Consider the following 19,532-nt stretch of genomic DNA (forward strand, 5'->3'; position numbering starts at 1 on the left):
CTATATGGGAAGCCAAACTACAATCAGAAAGATTGGAAGAGCCTGGAGGCAGATGACTTCAGTGGCTGCCATTACTCAACCAGGGTACCATTTCACTCTAAAGGCTACCTCATTACAAGAACTGGAAATGCTCACTAGAGAGTCAGGGTACCTCTGCCTTGGAGGGTATTTTGATGATTGCAACCCCCTTGTTCCCTCCTCTCCTCCCTCATTTCCAGCCCTCTTCTCTAATAAGGTTGTGGTAAGAAGTTACTTTGTTGTAATCATAGTCTTCTACTCTACTACCAGATAAGAAATCCCAGAGTTCACTAAATAGAAAGGCCAAATAAAGATGTTCAAACCACAGTTAATTGAATCCATTTAAAACATGAAACAAAGAACAAGGGAAAGTGAGGAGCAAGGGGAAATTAACATACATATTAATAGAATAGGGTTCAATGATGGGGGAAGTACAACACTGTATCCAATGCTGAGTTAGTTTTCTGTCCTGTCTTGCTCGGTGGCATCAGCCTTCCCCATTGATGCTGCAGTTAAAAGGACTAGAGATGAGAGTGGACAAGGGGACTCAGCAGACAGAAGGTGCTTGATCCTAATTTAAGCTTGTTCAAAGAGATACAGGGGCAAGTGTGCCTGGCCGTTATTGTAATTCATCAATAACTTGCTGAGTAGCTATGGATTTCTCTGTTTAGCATGCAGAGGACATTGGGCAACAGTGGCTGTCACCAGTGGATGGCTGATAGAAGCCATGAATACTGGGCATTTCATGTATCTCATGAATATTTGATATGGTGCTTACTTGGTACTTCTGCCCTTTTATATATCTATCTATATAGGAAGATGCTCTATTTATTTATATTTAACATTTCTCACAGGATATGTTACCTACTTGTTATAACTTTCTACTCTTTATACACATTTTAACAGTCAAGTCAGCTGGCAAGTTTGATTCTTTAAGATGATTTCACATTTTTCTGCTCTAATTCTGAAAAATCTGGACCTGCCAACTTGTTCATACCCACCTTTACCCACTGTCTTCTTTGCTCTTTAAATTTTGACTACACTGACTCCCGCTTCCCCAGTTATGAAGCATAGAAGACCTACATTGGGTGAAATAGGCAGTAAATACACCAACTTAGGTTTCTATTTCATTACAAGACTTTCACATAGAAAGATTTCACTTTAATCTTTCAGAGATCTTCTCATTTGACCCTTGAATCATTTCTGTAAGAAAGTCAGGAATTCTCAGCAATATTACAATGAGAAAATGGGACTGTGGCAAAGTTAAGATTTTCCATGGGCCATATAACCCAGAATCTCTCTTCCTTTCTCCCTCATTCCCCATCCACCCCACATCTTCTGATTGTCTGGGTAGGGGTGGGGGCTGATATTGTACATGCTTATTTAAGATATTGGAACAATTCAAAACGTTAAATGATTATAACAAAAACCAACACCTATAAATCACTCAAATTTCTGTGAACATTCTTCCTGATAGTTTTCTATATATCCATACATATTTATATGTACTGGTAATATTCTGTATTAATGATAATTCTATACTTCTGGCTCACATAGAGAAATAACATGTACATCAATAGTTTCAATATAAAGTTTGGAGTCGAATGTTTCAGAGGAAGAACGTTGTGAAAGATGACAGGCACATCTAGCCTTCAGGAGGATAATGCTGCTATTCAGAGAAGTTGGGAGTCTGGAAAGGTAAGGTAAGTCTTCGAACTGGTCCAGCGTGATGTCTGATTAGCCAGTGACACTTAAGTGCCTCTATCATCATGGTAATGGAAGTAGACATGCAAACTAAACAATCATTTGTATGCATGCATTGTACTGAAAGTCCTGAATCACCCATGGGAGGAACAAGCTGATAGCCAGGGCTGGCTTAAGGAGTATTTGAGCCACTCAGGAGGTAGAAATGGAAAGGAAATTATTTTGTTACCAAATTAGAGGTGAAATAGCATTATATTCCTCACTGTTACACAAACCAATGATATTTAGTAAAACAAATGATTTTTAGTAAAACAAGCTGACTACATTTTTTATTCATACATTTTTTTTTGCCCCAAATGCTTTAAGGAAATAAGCAATTCTACCTTTTCCTCCTGTAATATTTTGTCCTAAAATTTTTTTATTAGGATCATTCACTTAAAGTTTTTTTTTTTTTTTTGGTATCGAAGAATGCAAAATTTAACATATTGTAAGCAAATTAGGGCAACATATACTCAGATTCTAAATATTTTTGTTTGATTTAAAGAAAAACTGTTATTTAACCAGTTGTTCTCAAACTTTAATGTGTTTCAGAATCAACTGAAGGGTTTGTTAAAATACGAATTGCTAGATCTCACTTCCCAGAGTTTCTCATGCAACAGGTCTGGGGTTTGCAAAATCTGGGTTCAAGATTTTGGATTTCTAGCAATTCCCAGGTAAGCTGATGCTCTTAGACTAGATACCACACTTTGGGAATCACTAGTTTAGATAATAGATATGTCGCACCCTCCTTCCTTTATTCTTTGATTTCTCTTCAAAATTTTGATAATCTCCTTCAGAGGATCTCAGCGAGGATCAGATATATTCAATCTGCATTGCCTTTAAAATGAAAAAAAAAAAATCATAGTGATGTTTGAAATAGAAATGTCATCAGTTGCTGTTGAGATTTTAATTTGAAGGGAAGCTGAAAACATCTTGAACATTGAATCCTTTTGTTTACTTCTCACTTGGTCATCTTCACAAATGTTATTCTTGCCTTTCCCTCCCTGATCCTCCCCCTCCCCTTTACTGTATATCTTAGCAAGATGCCAGGCATTCTGCTCCTTCTTAACAGCCTGATACAAGCCCCACCTCTACAGCCAAGCCTGATCATTTTCCAGCAGCCAGTGACCTCTGCTGTTAGGACTCCTATAATAATCATCATTTACATTTCGCATCATCCCAAAAATGTGACACCATGTACTTTTGGGCTGTGTGTGTATGTATTTTATGTATTATTTTTCTCCCCTAGTCCATAGGGCTGCAAAGAGTTGGAAACCACTGAGCAACTGAGCATTCACTCCCTCATTCTGATAATAACCTCTTTAGGGCAGGTTTCCCATGCTTTGACTTTCTGGCATCTCCATTGCTAAGAACCATGTTTTAAACCTAGTTGACCAAGTGTTTGATGCTAATGAGAGCAGCCAAGTGTGGAGACCAATAAAGCAATATCTTTTGCGAATTGACAGAATTTCTTCTGTAGGATTTTTTTGGGAGCTACAGACAAGCCAAATTTAGCTGTAAAATCATAGGCCTGGAACATTAAAAAAAAAACCTTTTACTTGCAAATATAATAGCTGCAAAACTATAATTAGGTTTAAGAACAAGAGGTGTGGACCTATACTTCAATTCAACTTAGGGCAATTTAGCAGTGGTAGTATAAAGACTATGTATCTCTATATATAAAAATTTGCTTTTGCCTTCTTAAAAATTAAACTGCTTTCTGTATTGATGGTATGTTTCTGACAGTCTCTTACTCTAAGCTGCAACAGGCCTTAATGGAAAAATCACATACCAGAGTTTTCTTTCTTGAAGACGTGTTTTCACATTAAAGTTATGCACTCTGCTCAGCTTTTGAAAATTCGTATTTGTTTCTGCATTTTATCTTTGTAATATCAGCGAAAGACAAATCTCTTAAATCTTTAAATTCTTCCTTGAATGTTGTACACACACACACACTACTCTCAGCAGCTTATTGTGAGAGGCCTTTAGCATAAAAAGCACAGGACACCAAAAATACCTTGCATACACTGGTCAGATAATTTCCAAATGTGTTTAAAACTCAATGAGCCCACCTCTGACCTAGCAACCCCTTATTTGCTTCATTTTTGAATGGTCGGTTACTGGATTTATTTCTTTGCTAATGCTCTTGCACCTTCCCAAGTAAGATTGTAATGCCAATTACCACCACCCAGTGTGATCACCAGAGCTGGAAAGTGAACCCCACACAAACTACTTTCCACAGCTAGTCCAACGATTACAATTGACAGCGAGCCCAAAAGCAAACTTAAGTCGAAACAGACAAGAGCAGCTTTTGGTAAATGACTTGTCTTCCGAGCTGTTGGCACTTTTAGGATTCGCTACTTCTGACGCCACTCTAGACAGATACAAAGCTACCTATACTTTTAAGTATCCAGCTCTTCAGATGACCTTGTGGTTGGCCCTAAAAAGGGCCTTTGAGATTGTCGTCACACCCAGCACGGTGGCAGCAGCTCAACCTCCGAAGCCGTACAGGGTGCGTCCCTGCCGCTTTAGCGCGTAGACCACGTCCATAGCAGTGACCGTCTTGCGCTTGGCGTGCTCCGTGTAGGTGACCGCGTCCCGAATAACATTCTCCAGAAACACCTTCAACACGCCTCGGGTCTCCTCATAAATAAGGCCGGAAATGCGTTTGACTCCCCCACGCCGAGCAAGGCGCCGAATGGCGGGCTTGGTGATGCCTTGGATGTTATCTCTCAAGACTTTGCGGTGACGCTTGGCGCCACCCTTGCCTAAACCTTTGCCACCTTTTCCTCTTCCAGACATGACTGAGCTGGTTGATAAACCTCTGAGACAGAGAGGGCTGCTTTTCCCCAGATATACAAGAGCAGCGGACCTGACTGAAAACCGAAAGCGCGCGGGCGGGGAAGAGGTCCCAATTGTCCCCGCCCACTCGACTGTCCGTCATTTCTGCTGTTTCCGCATCCTCCTCCAACCTCCACAGAGCCCTCTAATGGAGCCTCTCATTTTTATTTATTTTTGAAGTATAGTTGATTTACAATTTTATATTAGTTTCAGCTGTACCAACAACGATTCAATATTTTTGTAAATCAGATTGCATTTAGTTATTATAAAATATTGGCTACATTATCTGTACTGTAGAATATGCCCTTTTAGCTTATTTATTTTATACATAGTACTTTGTATTCCTTAATCCTCTACCCCTATCTTGCCCTTCTCCTCTCGGACTGTACTCTTTTAAAAGATCTATTTGCCAGAATTCCCAGGAGAATTCGGATCCAAGTTTCCGGATCCTGCCGCTGTTTTCGCCTCTGTCTGGCTCCATCTGTGAGGTCCCAGAAGACATTAAATTTAGGCTAAGAAGAAAGGAATGGGGAGAAAAACCAGAGGACGGGCAGATGGAATCCAGAGACAGAAAGGAGTTAGAGAGCTCCGCGCCGGATCTAACCTCGACAGAGAGATCCTAGGCTTCGAAACCACGGTTACATAAAACAGCAGACACGGTTTCCACAATTAGACTGACAGACCCAGGAGGCGATCCCTAGGGCAGCTGCACCTGGCATGCGTGAGGACGGGGGAGAGAGCGCGCGCAGTAATTCCCGAGTCTCGTCTCTATTTTGTGCGTATGAGGCATGGAGTTTCACCTCACCCAGGAGAAATCAAATCCTAGGAAAATTGGTCTCTATACTGCAAGGCTTCTAACGTGGAGGTCAGTGAATCCAACGCACTGTCATCCTAAACTCTGCAGAAAGAAGCAAGACATACAAAAAGAAGACTGAAGGGGTTTCTGTACCTCAGTTTCTACAGATCCTCTACATCTGACCCTTGTTTTCAGCGAGAATTCAGTGCCTAAATTGAGACCCCACATGGAGCTAGCAAAGTTTGCTGAATTGGGTTTCACACAAGAGGACATCTGCTCCATATTGAGAGTCATTATCAGAAACTGCCTTATGAAGTTGATTGGGGTTCTACCGATAGCACATTCATTACCAGGGTCTTCTGTAGAATATAGGAAGAGATGTGGTTTCTACCTCAGAAAGAATTATCTTTTTTCTGAGATATGCTTATTATTATTATTTTTAATATCTAAAACATACAAACTTTAAAAAAATAAAAAAGCTAATGGCTAAATGGAGCAATGTTAATAAGATGCAAAAAATTTATGTCCAGAATATTAGAAATTATAATTTTAACTAATATATTTGCAAATTATGTTGTATTAGCCTGGTCACTGGTGGGAAATAAGTCATAACAGACCTAAAAAAAAAAGCATAAACAACTTACCTGCCTTCTTTCATCTCTCCTTTAGTTCTATCTTCTGTGTGCTGCTGCTGCTGCTGCTAAGTCACTTCAGTTGTGTCCGACTCTGTGCGACCCCATGGACGGCAGCCCACCAGGCTCCCCCGTGCCTGGGATTCTCCCGGCAAGAACACTGGAGTGGGTTGCCATTTCCTTCTCCACTTCTGTGTGCTAGTGAATCTTAAATCTATATCTTGATCTAAACTTCTAGGCTCCAGGCACAGAGATTCTCCTGGTTATTCTTTGGTCATTTTAAACTCAAAATCTCCCCAAATCAAAATGTTTAAACTCTCCAAGGTGTGACTCTTGTGGAGGCTGAGGAAATATATTCTCCTCCTTCCACCCTATAAAAATTGAGATTCTCTGCTCATGTGGAGAAGGAAATGCCAACCCATTCCAGTATTTGCGTCTGGAGAATCCCACGGACAGAGGGGCCTGGCTGGCTACAGTCTATGGGGTTGCAGAGAGTCGGACACAACTGAGTGACTGAACAACTCTGCTCATTGGATGGTGCTATCATAAATCACAAGCCTAAATGAACACCCTGGAATTCACAGTAGATCTTGAAGGGTAGCAGCATATGCCACCTCAGAATATGACTGAGAGTTCTGGACATGCTACTTCAAAATATATGGCATTGGTGTATTGATTATTTTGAGCTATAATACTTTGAAAAACAGCTAATGTAGGAATAGACTTTCTTTGAACTCCTTTACCTACCTAAGACAGATCCTCAGAAAGGAACTCAGTGGAAATCCCATGGAAATGGGATTTCTATCAACCAGGGAAGATTGGCTCAACACAGGAGAGGAAACTGGACGTCACTACCACACTCAGACAAACGTCACAAATGATCACACCACTCATCTGTTCTAAGGCCCCATTCATCATTCCTAAATATCATTTACTCTCCTTTAAAGGCCTACCTGACCACTCTTTCCTATTAAGATGGTATTTAAGTCGGTATTCTAAGCCATTTGAGGGAGTTATTCATTTTCCCCTGTATCTCTCACATAAACCTGACGTATACCTATTAATAAATTTGTTTGTTTTTCTCTTGTTAATCTGTCTTTTATTATAGAGGTCTCAGTTGAGAACTCAGAAGGGTGAAGGGAAAATTATTTTTTCTTCCCTGTAATATCTTCCTCTCCATTTGCTGCTTCAGGGCAGAGAAACACATGCTTTTTTCTGACTCTTTAGCCACTCTTACAGAATCTATCACATTATTTTTATGTATCTTTTGCATCTTATGTATTCCGCCCCCTCCCCCTGCCCCCAGCTTTGAGTGCCTGGCAGTGGTTTTTATTTTTCTTTGTAAACCAACATGTTGTTCAGTATCTAGCACAAGCTCAAAAATTGTTTATAAAATGAACAGTTCCTCCATTTGACTGCTTCAAATGCTACTAGGAAAGAAAGACACAACCAAAGTGTAAACAAGTGCAAGCCAAGGTTTGATCTCAAGTGCTCTCGGCCTGCAGAAGCTTGAAGCAGGGCTTTGGTTCCTGGCCAGGCTGAGGCTGGGGTCGTGGTGGTGAGAGCACCAAATCCTAGCCACTAAACCAGAGGTCAGTGACAAGGCCCTGGCTCTCTGGCTTTGCAGAAAAGAATTTGCACAAAGATGGAAAACAGTGAAATCAGTATTTGTTAGGAGGAAAAAGAGTCCAGTATGTGCAGACAGACACACGGGCAGGCTGAGAGAGAGTAGTACTCTCGTGGTGGTTTGACTCACTTTTATGGGGCATTGCTTCCAGGTTTCCTTTGGCCAATCATTTCGATTTGCCTGGTTCTGAGTCTGTATATGAGAATCCCAGGGATGGGGGCGCCTGGTAGGCTGCCATCTATGGGGTCGCACTGAGTCGGACACGTCTGAAGCGACTTAGCAGCAGCAGCTGAATCTGTATTTGGTATATCTCAGGATCTTTCCATGTGCTCATATGCATCTCTTAGCCAAGATGGATTCTAGTGAAGAGGCTTAAGGGTAGTTGACATCAATTACTATGAGGTGATGCCCCCTTCCTTTTTGACCTCCAAGGAGCCTCTGCATATATGTAGTCAGGGAGGTCTCCTTAACTTCATGAATGAGAAATATGTGGTCTTTTATCTCTTATCTGGGCAGAGCCCAGCCTCCTGAAAGAAACTGTTCAGCCTAGGGTCCATGTATTTCCTTCCCCAGGCTGACAGAAGTGATGATTTTTGATGTCAGAGGGAACAGGGCCCTAGGCAGATTCAGAGAGAGTATCTACAAACTTTCAGTATGCTTCATCTGCCTGTGAAGTGACTAATCACTCATTACCTAAACAAAATTCTCTCCAAAATAAATTCTCCTTTTCTCTGTTGCAAGTAAATTCAGATTGAGAAAGCAATCCATGTGCAGCTGTATTAAATGCAATAACATATGTACACTGTTGTTACAAAAATTAAATGAATGTTGAGGAAGAGGATATGTTTTAAAAAATACTTTTTTTTTTTCCCAGACAGGCTATATGTAGGTTGAGTTGTGAGCATTCTGTTCTAATTTTCCCCACAGACCAGAAGTATTAAGTGTCCTGCTAACAACTGTGGCCTGAATTTTTTTTTCTAAGTTGGAGTTCAGTTCAGTCTCTCAGTCGTGTCTGACTCTTTGCGACCCCATGGACTGCCACACGCCAGGCTTCCCTGTCCATCATCAACACCTGGAGTTTACTCAAACTCATGTCTATCACATTGGTGATGCCATCCAACCATCTCATCCTCTGTTGTCCCCTTCTCCTCCTGCCCCCAGTGCCTAGCGTCAGGATCTTTTCAAATGAGTCAGTTCTTTGAATCAGGTGGCCAAAGTATTGGAGCTTCAGCTTCAGCATCAGTACTTCCAGTGAATATTCAGGACTGATTTCCTTTAGGATGGACTGGTTGGATCTCCTTGCAGTCCAAGGGACTCTCAAGAGTCTTCTCCAACACCACAGTTCAAAAGCATCAATTCTTCGGCACTCAGCTTTCTTTATAGTCCAACTCTCACATCCATACATGGCTACTGGAAAAACCATAGCCTTGACTAGACGGACCTTTGTTGGCAAAGTAATGTCTCTGCTTTTGAATATGCTGTCTAGGTTGGTCATAGCTTTTCTTCCAAGGAGCAAGTGTCTTTTAATTTCATGGCTGCAGTCACCATCTGCAGTGATTTTGAAGCCCCCCCAAAATAAAGTCTCCTAATGTTTCCATTGTTTCCTCATCTATTTGCCATGAAATGATGGGACCAGATGCCATGATCTTAATTTTCTGAATGTTGAGTTTTAAGCCAAATTTCACTCTCCTCTTTCACTTTCATCAAGAGGCTCTTTAGTTCTTCTTTGCTTTCTGCCATGAGGGTGGTGTCATCTGGGTATCTGAGGTTATTGAAATTTCTCCCTGCAGCTTGATTCCAGCTTGTGCTTCATCCAGCCTGGCATTTCACATGATGTACTCTTCAAATAAGTTAAATCAGCAGGGTGACAATATAGAGCCCTGATGTACTCCATTCCGGATTTGGAACCAGTCTCTTGTTCCATGTCCAGTTCTAACTGTTGCTTCCTGTCCTGCATACAGATTTCTTAGCAGGCAGGTCAGGTGGTCTGGTATTCCCATCTCTTGAAGAATTTTTCACAGTTTGTTGTGATCCACACAGTCAAATAAATGTTAAAAATAATATCTGTAGCCCTTAAAATCCCTGCAATATGTAGCTCAAATCTCATCAGGATGGTTAATGAAGCAAAATAAGTTCTTGTTTGAATAGCTTTAAAATACTGTGTGTAACTTTACTTGAACCTACTACAGTCCACAGGGACCTGTTATACTGGAAAGCCAGAAATTGTATAAACTTATAGCAGAGGGAATTGGAGAAGGAAATGGCAACCCACTCCAATGTTCTTGCCTGGAGAATCCCAGGGATGGGGGAGCCTGGTGGGCTGCCATCTATGGGGTCACACAGAGTTGGACATGACTGATGTGACTTAGCAGCAGCAGCAGCATAGCAGAGGGAAAATTTTCTTTTACATCTTAGATTCTGTGACTGGGTCTGATAATTAAACTGACATAAATCCAGTCAAAAGGAAAAACGAATGTAATTTCATATTTCTATGTGTATACAGGAGTCTTCAAAAGGAACATGAAGACCTAGGAAGGCCCCGGAGCTTATATATAACTTTTAAAACAATTAAAAACCCCGATGAATTCTAGAGATGTGACAAGACCAAAGGGTTTGGACAAAGGTAGCTAACTATGTGGGAGAAGGCAATGGCACCCAACTCCAGTACTCCTGCCTGGAAAATCCCATGGACGGAGGAGCCTGGTAGGCTGCAGTCCATGGGGTCGCTGAGGGTCGGGCATGACTGAGCGACTTCACTTTCACTTTTCACTTGCATGCATTGGAGAAGGAAATGGCAACCCACTCCAGTGTTCCTGCCTGGAGAATCCCAGGGACGGGGGAGCCTGGTGGGCTGCCGTCTATGGGGTCACACAGAGTCGGACACGACTGAAGTGACTTAGCAGTAGCAGCAGCTAACTATGTGAAGTTAACTGCAGGAGTTAACTAGGCAGAGAAGTAACTAGGAAGATATGGGTTAGTTTAATAAGGTTTGTTTGAGCAGATTCCTCTCGGCTTTCCAGGATTCCCTGTCTTGGAACACGCTCCTGTATAGGGAAGACATCTACCATATGGGGCAGGGGGCTTAATCTCCTTTTTTAAGGAAGAAAAGGGGTTGTCAGAGGGCCCTTCTTGCATCTGCTGTTTTTCAAGTGCCTTTTGTTTAAAAAGCGAAAAGTGAAAGTTGTTCAGCCATGTCTCTCTTTGCCACCCGTTGGATGTAGCCCGTGCCAGGCTCCTCTGTCCATGCAATTCTCTAGGCAAGAGTACTGGAGTGAGTTGCCATTCCCTTCTCCAGGGGATCTTCCTGAACCAGGTATCGAATCCAGCTATCTTGTGTTGCAGGTGGATTCTTTACCATCTGAGTCACCAGGGAAGTCCCCTAGTTTAAAATAATCTTTCCATTAAAGTGACATATTTTAGGGGTGGCATATATTGCCACTGATGGGGTTCAAGACATGCTACTCCAAAATATGGCACCTCAGCATATTGAGTAAGCTGAAGAAATTTTGAGAAAATGACAGAAGCAGGAGGATCACTATGACCTTCCCCAGACTTTCTCACCTGAAAGAGGTCACAAAACTCTTCTGTGAGAGGTGCTCTCCCTATCCCCAGAGAAAAAGAGCACCCTTATCTCTGAAGACAGAGGGACACACAGAAGAATCCTAACAAGCAGGCCTTGCTGTTCCCCCAGTTTAGTACGCTTACCTCATACTCATTAACCTCTCATATTTCTACACAACACCTGCTCTTCATTAAATCTAGCATAAAAATGCTCAGGCTTGTTTCTTCAGATCTTCATTTCCTTATGAATGTTCCTGCATCATGTAAAACTTAAACACGTGTGTGTTTTTTTTCCTGTTAATCTGTCTTTGTTTACTTTTCAGACTCAGCCAGGGACCCTAAGTGGGTCAAGGAAAATTTTTCCTCCCAGATACGTTCCCTCACTGTATCTTACAGGCAGTAGTGTTAAGGTCAGGCAGGAAAGGGGAAGTGTTTATCCAATAAGTAGAGTGTTGGGGGAATGAGTTTAGCTCAGAATGGGATAAAAAAGGAAACTCAAAATCCTTTGCCTTTTCTCAATTTGGTCCAGGACTGCAAGCCATTCAAAGTGAAAAGAAGCAGGCATGTGGCCTGAAACCCACAGGCTGAAGATTTAGCCTCAAAATTGCGATACTTGAAACCTTGGGGGTACTTGAAGTAAAAAACGACACAAACTGTCTTCCTAGAACTTATAATTTAGTTCATTACTTTTGTATTAAAAACAAACACATGCACATACAAAACATTATATTTTTGCCTGCTTATTTCCTATGGCAAAATTTAAGCTTCTCATGCCTGTTTTCTTCCCCCGTTCAGTACTAAATAATGAAATTTTAGTGCTCAGTCTTAAAACTGCAGATTCTTGTTATTTCTAATGAAAGAAACTTCAGAAATATTAAAAGAGAAAAAGATTGCCTCATCCTCACAGCTGTAGCAAAGCACAGATTCTTCTGTTATAAACTTGCTTTTGATAAAGTGGTATATTGAGAACACTGACAGGATTATTACTCTATTGTCCAATGTCAATACTAGGTGAGACTAGGTGAAATTGAACTAATATGAATCAGAATTCTCTTATTAAAGGTGACTTCTAGACAATCATATATCATATTAAAGATGACTTCTAAGGTGACCATATATTAGATTGTTATATTCAGAGAAATGTTACTTATGACACTAAATAATATACGATTCTGATTATGTTATTTGATTTGTCTCAGAGTTAACATTTAAGTTGGCATCACTGTTTTCTGAGAGGTAGAAATTCTTATTCAGCTTCTTTATTAAGCCAGAGGAACCCTTTCAGAATTTTCTCATTCTCTGTTATAAAGATACCAACTAAAAAAAAAAAAAAAAAAGCACAACATGAGAGTTGTGAGTTAAGTTTTATTTGGGGCAATATGAGGACTGCAGCCTGGGAGACAGCACCTCCGATAGCTCTGAGAAACTTCCAAAGAGGTAGAGGGAAAAGACAATATATACTTGATTTTGGCAAAAAGGGAGCACATGCAATCAAGCACATATTTTTTATAGAAAGTTTCTGCTGGCGTTATGAAACTTCTGCTGGTCACGAGAAACAAATATCACCATGAAGGATTTTAGTGTTTTTCTAGATATCTTATATCTGTATTTTCTTATAAGAATTGGGCTCATGAAATCAGCTCCTGAGAATATATAACTATCTAAAGCCCCATCCTGCCAGTTTTCCGGAGCCCAGGGTGCCTAATTTCTGCTTTCCACCCTGAACTCCTTCAAGGAGTGTTGGAGGTCAGCAGCTGCAGCAGCCCATGACTTAATCCTTGTAGAGGTAGATGGCAAGCACCTGTGGCAAGTGCCAATTTTTGGTTGATAAAGGTAATACAAGTCCCATTACTGTTGGATTCTATATAAACAGATAGCTTGAGAATCTTTTTCTTGTTTAAATAAACACATCCCATACAGCTTGGCCAAGAGTGGATACATCAAAACAAATTAAAAAAATTTTTTTTTCAAAGAAATGTGGCACTTGGGTGGACAGCTTTGGGCTGTAACCCAGACATCTGCCTTGGGGTAGTTTCTTCTTCTGATGGGAACACCTGAGTTGAGTAATTCGATTGTATGTTGGGAAAATTCTTTAGTGCTTTAAAATATACCCCAAGCCTGAAGAAACTGGAAATCCATTGTAATTTCATTCTTGTGCTTTAGAATATTATGTAGGCCTTGTTACTTATCCAGGATGAGCCATAACATCTCTGAGACTCAGTTTCTTTATCTGTAAAATGAGTTAAATAACATCTATTTCACAGAGTTGGAATTAAATAATATGCATAGAAAATTTTTAAAATACTGAGCAGTGCTCTGTATATACAAGACATTATTACAAAATAACCACAGAAGATGGTAACAGTTGTTCATATCAGCAACACTTTCTCACTGACATTTTAGATCTTCTCTCTATAGCAGGAGATTGCTGCTGCCTAAGGAGATGTCTAATATCAATCAGAATTCTGTTATTAAAGGTGACTTCTAAGGCAACCATACATCACAAAGTGTCTCTACCTTGTGTTTAATGTTCAGGAAAAACTCTCAAAATCACTTTTAACTTCAGGAAAGTGATCATCATACCTTGGAGCTAAGTTTTGAGCCTCTTGGGCCTGATTTTATTCTCAGGTTTGAGTTTTTATATGCGATGTTGTTCCAATCAAATAAGCATATCATTAAAAGTGTTTATTACAACTTTAAGCATTGGTAACCTTACATAACTTTTGTTTTATTACATGCAATTTTCTGAGAAATTCTTCAAAGCACAGGAAATAAAAGGCAAAAGATCTTCAATTTCTGTATAGAGAACAGAAAAGATTTGAAACTGTATGCATTAGGAAACACTATTGAAAATATGCTAGCAACTCAGTAATCAACGAATTATGTGCTTTGACCCCTTAACGTTAAATGACTGATAAGCAACTTGACTATTTAAAACTATTCACTATTGTAAGGGAGAAATTAATATTTCAGGTCTTATCTTCCCTTACTTAAAGCGTTTTGTCCATAGGACGTAATTACGCATTGATGGATTGAGGAGTAAACCCGCACTCAGTGGGTGGCGGGAGGCAGATGGCTCTGAGTTGATAACCATCAGCACACAATTTTGGTGTAGTTCCGAACCAGGTAAAGGTTAAGTTTAATTTCTGGTTCCTTCAACTACATATTGTTTTGTTGAGCCTCAGTAGTAATGTAACTCTCGCTTAGCTCAGTGTCAGGAGCTAAATAAATTTGTTAGTTATGGGAGAGGAGTTACAATAACTAGTAAGTGGAAATGCATGCTGAAACCTAGGGCGTGCTTGTATTTTGAAAGAACCTGCTAAAATATAAATCCCAAGAGTGCAAAAACACTTCATAAATTGTTCTTACGAAAGTTAACAGCAATATAAAGAAAAGGTCTTTTAAAAAAAATCTGTAATAAGATTATAGAAAAGAACTGGAAAAGGGAGGTTGTAAGTAAAGAGACTAGCATTACAATCTTCTGCCCAAATGGGATTGAATTCTAGCCAATGAGATTACAATTTCGGAAATTGCTAGCTTTTCTGGCCCAATCAAGACTAGGCTAAGTCTATAAATGAGACTGCCTAGGGGGTCGGAGAATAAAACCTGTGAGATACTATGGCGCGTACGAAGCAAACCGCCCGCAAGTCGACCGGTGGCAAGGCCCCGCGGAAGCAGCTGGCCACCAAGGCGGCTCGCAAGAGCGCGCCGGCCACGGGCGGCGTCAAGAAGCCGCATCGTTATAGGCCGGGCACCGTGGCCCTGCGGGAGATTCGGCGCTACCAGAAGTCGACCGAGCTACTAATCCGCAAGCTGCCGTTCCAGCGGCTGGTGCGCGAGATCGCGCAGGACTTTAAGACCGATCTGCGCTTCCAGAGCTCGGCCGTGATGGCGCTGCAGGAGGCGAGCGAGGCCTACCTGGTGGGGCTGTTTGAAGACACGAACCTGTGCGCCATCCACGCCAAGCGCGTGACCATCATGCCCAAAGACATCCAGCTGGCTCGCCGCATCCGCGGGGAGCGGGCTTAAGGCGTACATTTTAAAGTAGACGATCTAAAGGCTCTTTTTAGAGCCACCCACGTTTTCTTAAAAAGCAGCTGTACCAGCTTTCACTTTAGTCGGTGAACTCTTAATGCACGAGTGTTAAGGGTAAAGCGGGTAGGGGAGTTTAACACGCTTTGAGTGGTGAGGTTATGGAATTAAAGCTGACAGACGCTAGAGGGAGCCCCAGAAGCAAGGTCTGGGTTGTTTTTGTTAACTGAGCTTACAAGCTGGTTTGATTTCTTAATACAGAGCTCCAACCTAGCCATTTCTTTCTTTCTTTCTTTCTTTTTTTTTTTTTTTTGAGAACCTAGCCATTTCTGAGAAAACTTTGCAAGAAGCTAAATTCTCTGCCAGTCGTTTCTAGCGCTTTCCAAGCCGCTAGTACAAAACGTTAGCACAAATCTGAATACTGAAGAAGGTCGTCATTATGTGATAACTGTAGGAATGGTAATCGGCTTCAGCTTGATTCTACAGTTACTGGAATTAGGCCAGATGTTAGATAAAATCCTCGATCCCCAAATAGTTCCTCGGTACTTCAACTGTTAAGAATGGGGACAAGAGTCCTGAGATATGTAGGATCCCATCTTCCTAACTGCATGAGACAGAAGGCGCAAACCGTAAAAAAAAAAAAAAAAAAGGCGGGGGAGGGGGTAGGCGGCTAAGGTATTGTTGCGAAAACCAGAACCAAACTTCCACAAAATAGTACAGAGGAGTAAAACGATGCAAAAATATGAGAAAGTTAGCTTGTCTTTAGCACGCGCTTCAGATCTCTACTATATACAAGTCAATCAACGAGAAAAAGTGAAAATCATTTAGCGAAAGACCCCAAACAGGTGAAACTACATTTACTTAATTTAGTGTGAAACAGAACATTTTGATTGGTTAACAAGACATTTGTTGTAAGAACCACTAAGAAAGCGCGAGCAGGACCTCATTTACATGGACTCTGCCTCTCTATGACGACACTGTTGTATATTAACCAATAAAAATGCAGTACTCTGTTAGCCTTCATTTGCATACAGGCTCTATAAATAGCGTGTAAGCGGGTGGGTTTGAAATAGTCGGGTCGTTTAGTAGAGGTGTGTCTTCCTGCAAAAATGCCGGATCCAGCAAAATCTGCTCCTGCTCCAAAAAAAGGTTCTAAAAAGGCTGTCACGAAAGTGCAGAAGAAGGATGGCAAGAAGCGCAAGCGCAGCCGCAAGGAGAGCTATTCTGTTTACGTGTATAAGGTGCTGAAACAGGTACACCCGGACACCGGCATCTCGTCCAAGGCTATGGGCATCATGAATTCTTTCGTCAACGACATCTTCGAGCGCATTGCCGGCGAAGCGTCGCGCCTGGCGCATTACAACAAGCGCTCGACCATTACTTCCCGAGAGATCCAAACGGCGGTACGCCTGCTGCTTCCCGGCGAGCTGGCTAAACACGCCGTGTCCGAGGGCACCAAGGCGGTCACCAAGTACACCAGTTCAAAGTAAGGGCGCGCAAGGGACGAAATCGAACATCTACGTTATACACAAAGGCTCTTTTCAGAGCCACTTACGTTACCAGAGAAAGCGGCTGTAAACACTTAGTTGCGTTGGGTGGGTCCGTAATTAGGATCGCATATACATGTGGGGGTATATCGGGAGAACGGTTATAAGTTGCCCTAGCAGTTAAAATTCGAAACGTCCCATGATCCAGTAGTGCCACCTAATGGTAAATGTCGTTTTGCTGGTAATAAGTGGTCAAGATAGTCCCTACCTGCCTAGTCTGAGTTCTCAGTGGAGTTAGGTACAGGGGGGAGGGGGAGCTAACCTAATACATTTATTTGTTCTTTTATCTAGTAAACGAGCTGGGATTTACTCTCAACGTACAGATAGCCTTGAGTTCCCCAGTCCCCGCTGTTTACTAATATTTTAGTCTTTTTTTTTAAACGTACACCTCTGGGTATGTAGTCACAAGCTTTTGCCAACATAGCCAGGTGCTTTAGCATGTTGTCTTGTCAGCAAATCCCAACCTAGCAATCCTCCCCTAACTTCTTTTTAGCCCAGTGACCTTCAACTAGATAAATTTTCGCACTCCCTCCCTCCCCCAGGCTCCCAACCATGGGGCATTTGGCAATATCTGGAGACATTTTTGATTGTCATCACTCGGGAGGGGGGTGCTACTGGCATTTAGTGGGTACATCCTACAATGTATAGGACAGCTTACAGCCCCCACAACTAAGAGTTATCTCTTTGGTGCATAACGTTGATCCTTGTGATAAGGTTGAGAGACCCAGTGCCCAAAGACTTCCTTTCCTTCAGGGGTTCCCCCCCCCGCCCCCCTTTTAGGATTTAGTTCTCATTTAGGTCAAACATTTTCCCCTGTCCTCTGCTTTTGGTGAAAACTGAGGAGTATACTGTGATTGTCTACACTCCTCCACAGGAAAATTATCTCCTCCAGAGCAAGGACCTTGTCTTAATTTTGTAACAAACTTCCCCGGTTACAACAACCACTTACCAGCCTGCTAAACATACATCCAGGTGCCTGTCCTGAAGTTCCCTGATAGTCAGGTTGGGGGTGGGGACTGTGGAGGTGGATTTTAGTATTCTCAGGTGTCTTTTTTTTTAATAGATTTTGGGGGGCATGATGTATAAAAGGGCACAGTTAACGTGGGATGAATTTCTAAGGCTCTCAGAATTTGTGAAACTCAAGACTAATCCTGATTATTTGTTTTACCAAATAAAATATACCCTTGAGGCAAAAGGACAAAATCTTCGTTTCCAATTCACTTGACAGTCAAGTTTTGATATTAATCAAACTTGGGAGAATTTACATGACTGCTTAAAATGAATTTTATTAATTTATAATGTAGGAGTTCAAATTTACATCTAATTAAAAGTTGAATAAAGTGGGCTGTATGTGATTTCTCTCTTTCATGTGGAAATAGATTCTCAGTGAGTCATCTTTCCCCAGAGACTATCAAAGAGGCCAGAGAAAGATGACTCAACTGAGAATCTAAAATTTTCAGTTGAAAGAAAAAAAATCATTATAAGATACATTTTATGGTAGGAAAAATCACTATGTGTTTAAAGGCCAGGGTGGTGTGTCTTCTATCCAGACAAGCCATCAGATAGTATATCTCTTTTCCTCAACTAGAATCTTAAAAGTTCAGGGGCTCTCTTCTCCCTGAGGACTAGGGACCATGTTTCTTATGGTCTTTTGAAGTTGTTAAAGCGTTGGCAGTTGGCTCACCTAATCAAAAGCCATCATTATTTATCCAATGACTAAAAGATTAAACCTCAGTTCCTTATCCTGAAACTAAAGGCCGTCTATCATCTTGCCAAAAGGTACCTTCTTCAATTACTTGTTTTCCCCAGTCCTCTAGCTTAGGTAAAATGTTCTACTCACTATCCTTTCAGTTCAGTTCAGTTGCTCAGTCGTGTCTGACTCTTTTCGACCCCACAAATTGCAGCACGCCAGGCCTCCCTGTCCATCACCAACTCCCGGAGTTCACTCAAACTCACGTCCATCGAGTCCGTGATGCCATCCAGCCATCTCATCCTCTGTCGTTGCCTTTTTCTCCTGCCCCCAATCCCTCCCAGCATCAGAGTCTTTTCCAATGAGTCAACTCTTCGAATGAGGTGGCCAAAGTACTGGAGTTTCAACTTTAGCATCATTCCTTCCAAAGAAATCCCAGGGCTGATCTCCTTCAGAATGGACTGGTTGGATCTCCTTGCAGTGCAAGGGACTCTCAAGAGTCTTCTCCAACACCACAGTTCAAAAGCATCAATTCTTTGGCACTCAGCTTTCTTTATAATCCAACTCTCACATCCATACATGACCACTGGAAAAACCATAGCCTTGACTAGATGGACCTTTGTTGACAAAGAAATGTCTTTGCTTTTAATATGCTGTGTAGGTTGGTCATAACTTTCCTTCCAAGGAGTAAGTGTCTTTTAATTTCATGTCTGTAATCATCATCTACAGTGATTTTGGAGCCCAGAAAAATAAAGTCAGCCACTGTTTCCCCATCTATTTGCCATGAAGTGATGGGACCAGATGCCATGATCTTGGTTTTCTGAATGTTGAGCTTTAAGCCAACTTTTTCACTCTCCTCTTTCACTTTCATCAAGAGGCTCTTTAGTTCTTCTTCACTGAATGCATCTTAAATTTCTCTTTATTTTTGCTTTTGTGGTATCACTCTTCTAAGTTGTAGTAAGTACTCTGTCATTCTCTAGACTATGCAAACCTATCATTATACCAGTTCTTTAAGCTCTTATTTAGATCTCACTCTGTGCAACCT

The 19,532-nt window shown here is 41.4% G+C and overlaps 3 protein-coding genes across 7 annotated transcripts in view; 2 read left to right on the plus strand and 1 right to left on the minus strand.

The window, feature by feature from the left end:
* Positions 1–4,195: 4,195 nt before the first annotated feature.
* LOC102412113 (histone H4) lies at positions 4,196–5,262 on the minus strand. The gene has a single exon (XM_025287949.2). The coding sequence runs from the start codon at positions 4,561–4,563 to the stop codon at positions 4,252–4,254; it is 312 nt and encodes a 103-aa protein (XP_025143734.1). The 5' UTR covers positions 4,564–5,262; the 3' UTR covers positions 4,196–4,251.
* Positions 5,263–14,800: 9,538 nt separating this feature from the next.
* On the plus strand, positions 14,801–15,293 carry LOC102411789 (histone H3). Its single transcript, XM_006049196.3, has one exon. It carries the CDS (start codon positions 14,837–14,839, stop codon positions 15,245–15,247), a length of 411 nt encoding a protein of 136 aa, XP_006049258.3. The 5' UTR covers positions 14,801–14,836; the 3' UTR covers positions 15,248–15,293.
* An 898-nt stretch (positions 15,294–16,191) lies between these two features.
* Positions 16,192–19,532, plus strand: part of LOC102411450 (histone H2B type 2-F) — a 36,359-nt gene continuing 33,018 nt past the window's right edge. For 4 of the 5 annotated variants that reach the window (XM_044944441.1, XM_006049195.3, XM_044944443.2 and 1 more), the window contains exon 1: positions 16,192–16,736. In XM_044944441.1, coding sequence (XP_044800376.1) covers positions 16,360–16,736 — 377 coding nt within the window. In that variant the 5' untranslated portion in view covers positions 16,192–16,359. Of the gene's footprint in view, positions 16,737–17,088; positions 17,996–19,532 lie in introns of those variants that run through there. The other variant, XM_044944440.1, reaches the window with a different exon arrangement.

This window comes from Bubalus bubalis, chromosome 6 (assembly GCF_019923935.1).
Source record: "Bubalus bubalis isolate 160015118507 breed Murrah chromosome 6, NDDB_SH_1, whole genome shotgun sequence".
Taxonomy (NCBI): domain Eukaryota; kingdom Metazoa; phylum Chordata; class Mammalia; order Artiodactyla; family Bovidae; genus Bubalus; species Bubalus bubalis.

Excerpts from the sequence above, each read along its gene's own strand:
- LOC102412113 (XM_025287949.2), bottom strand. The coding sequence starts at position 4,563 with ATGTCTGGAAGAGGAAAAGGTGGCAAAGGTTTAGGCAAGGGTGGCGCC.
- LOC102411789 (XM_006049196.3), top strand. The coding sequence starts at position 14,837 with ATGGCGCGTACGAAGCAAACCGCCCGCAAGTCGACCGGTGGCAAGGCC.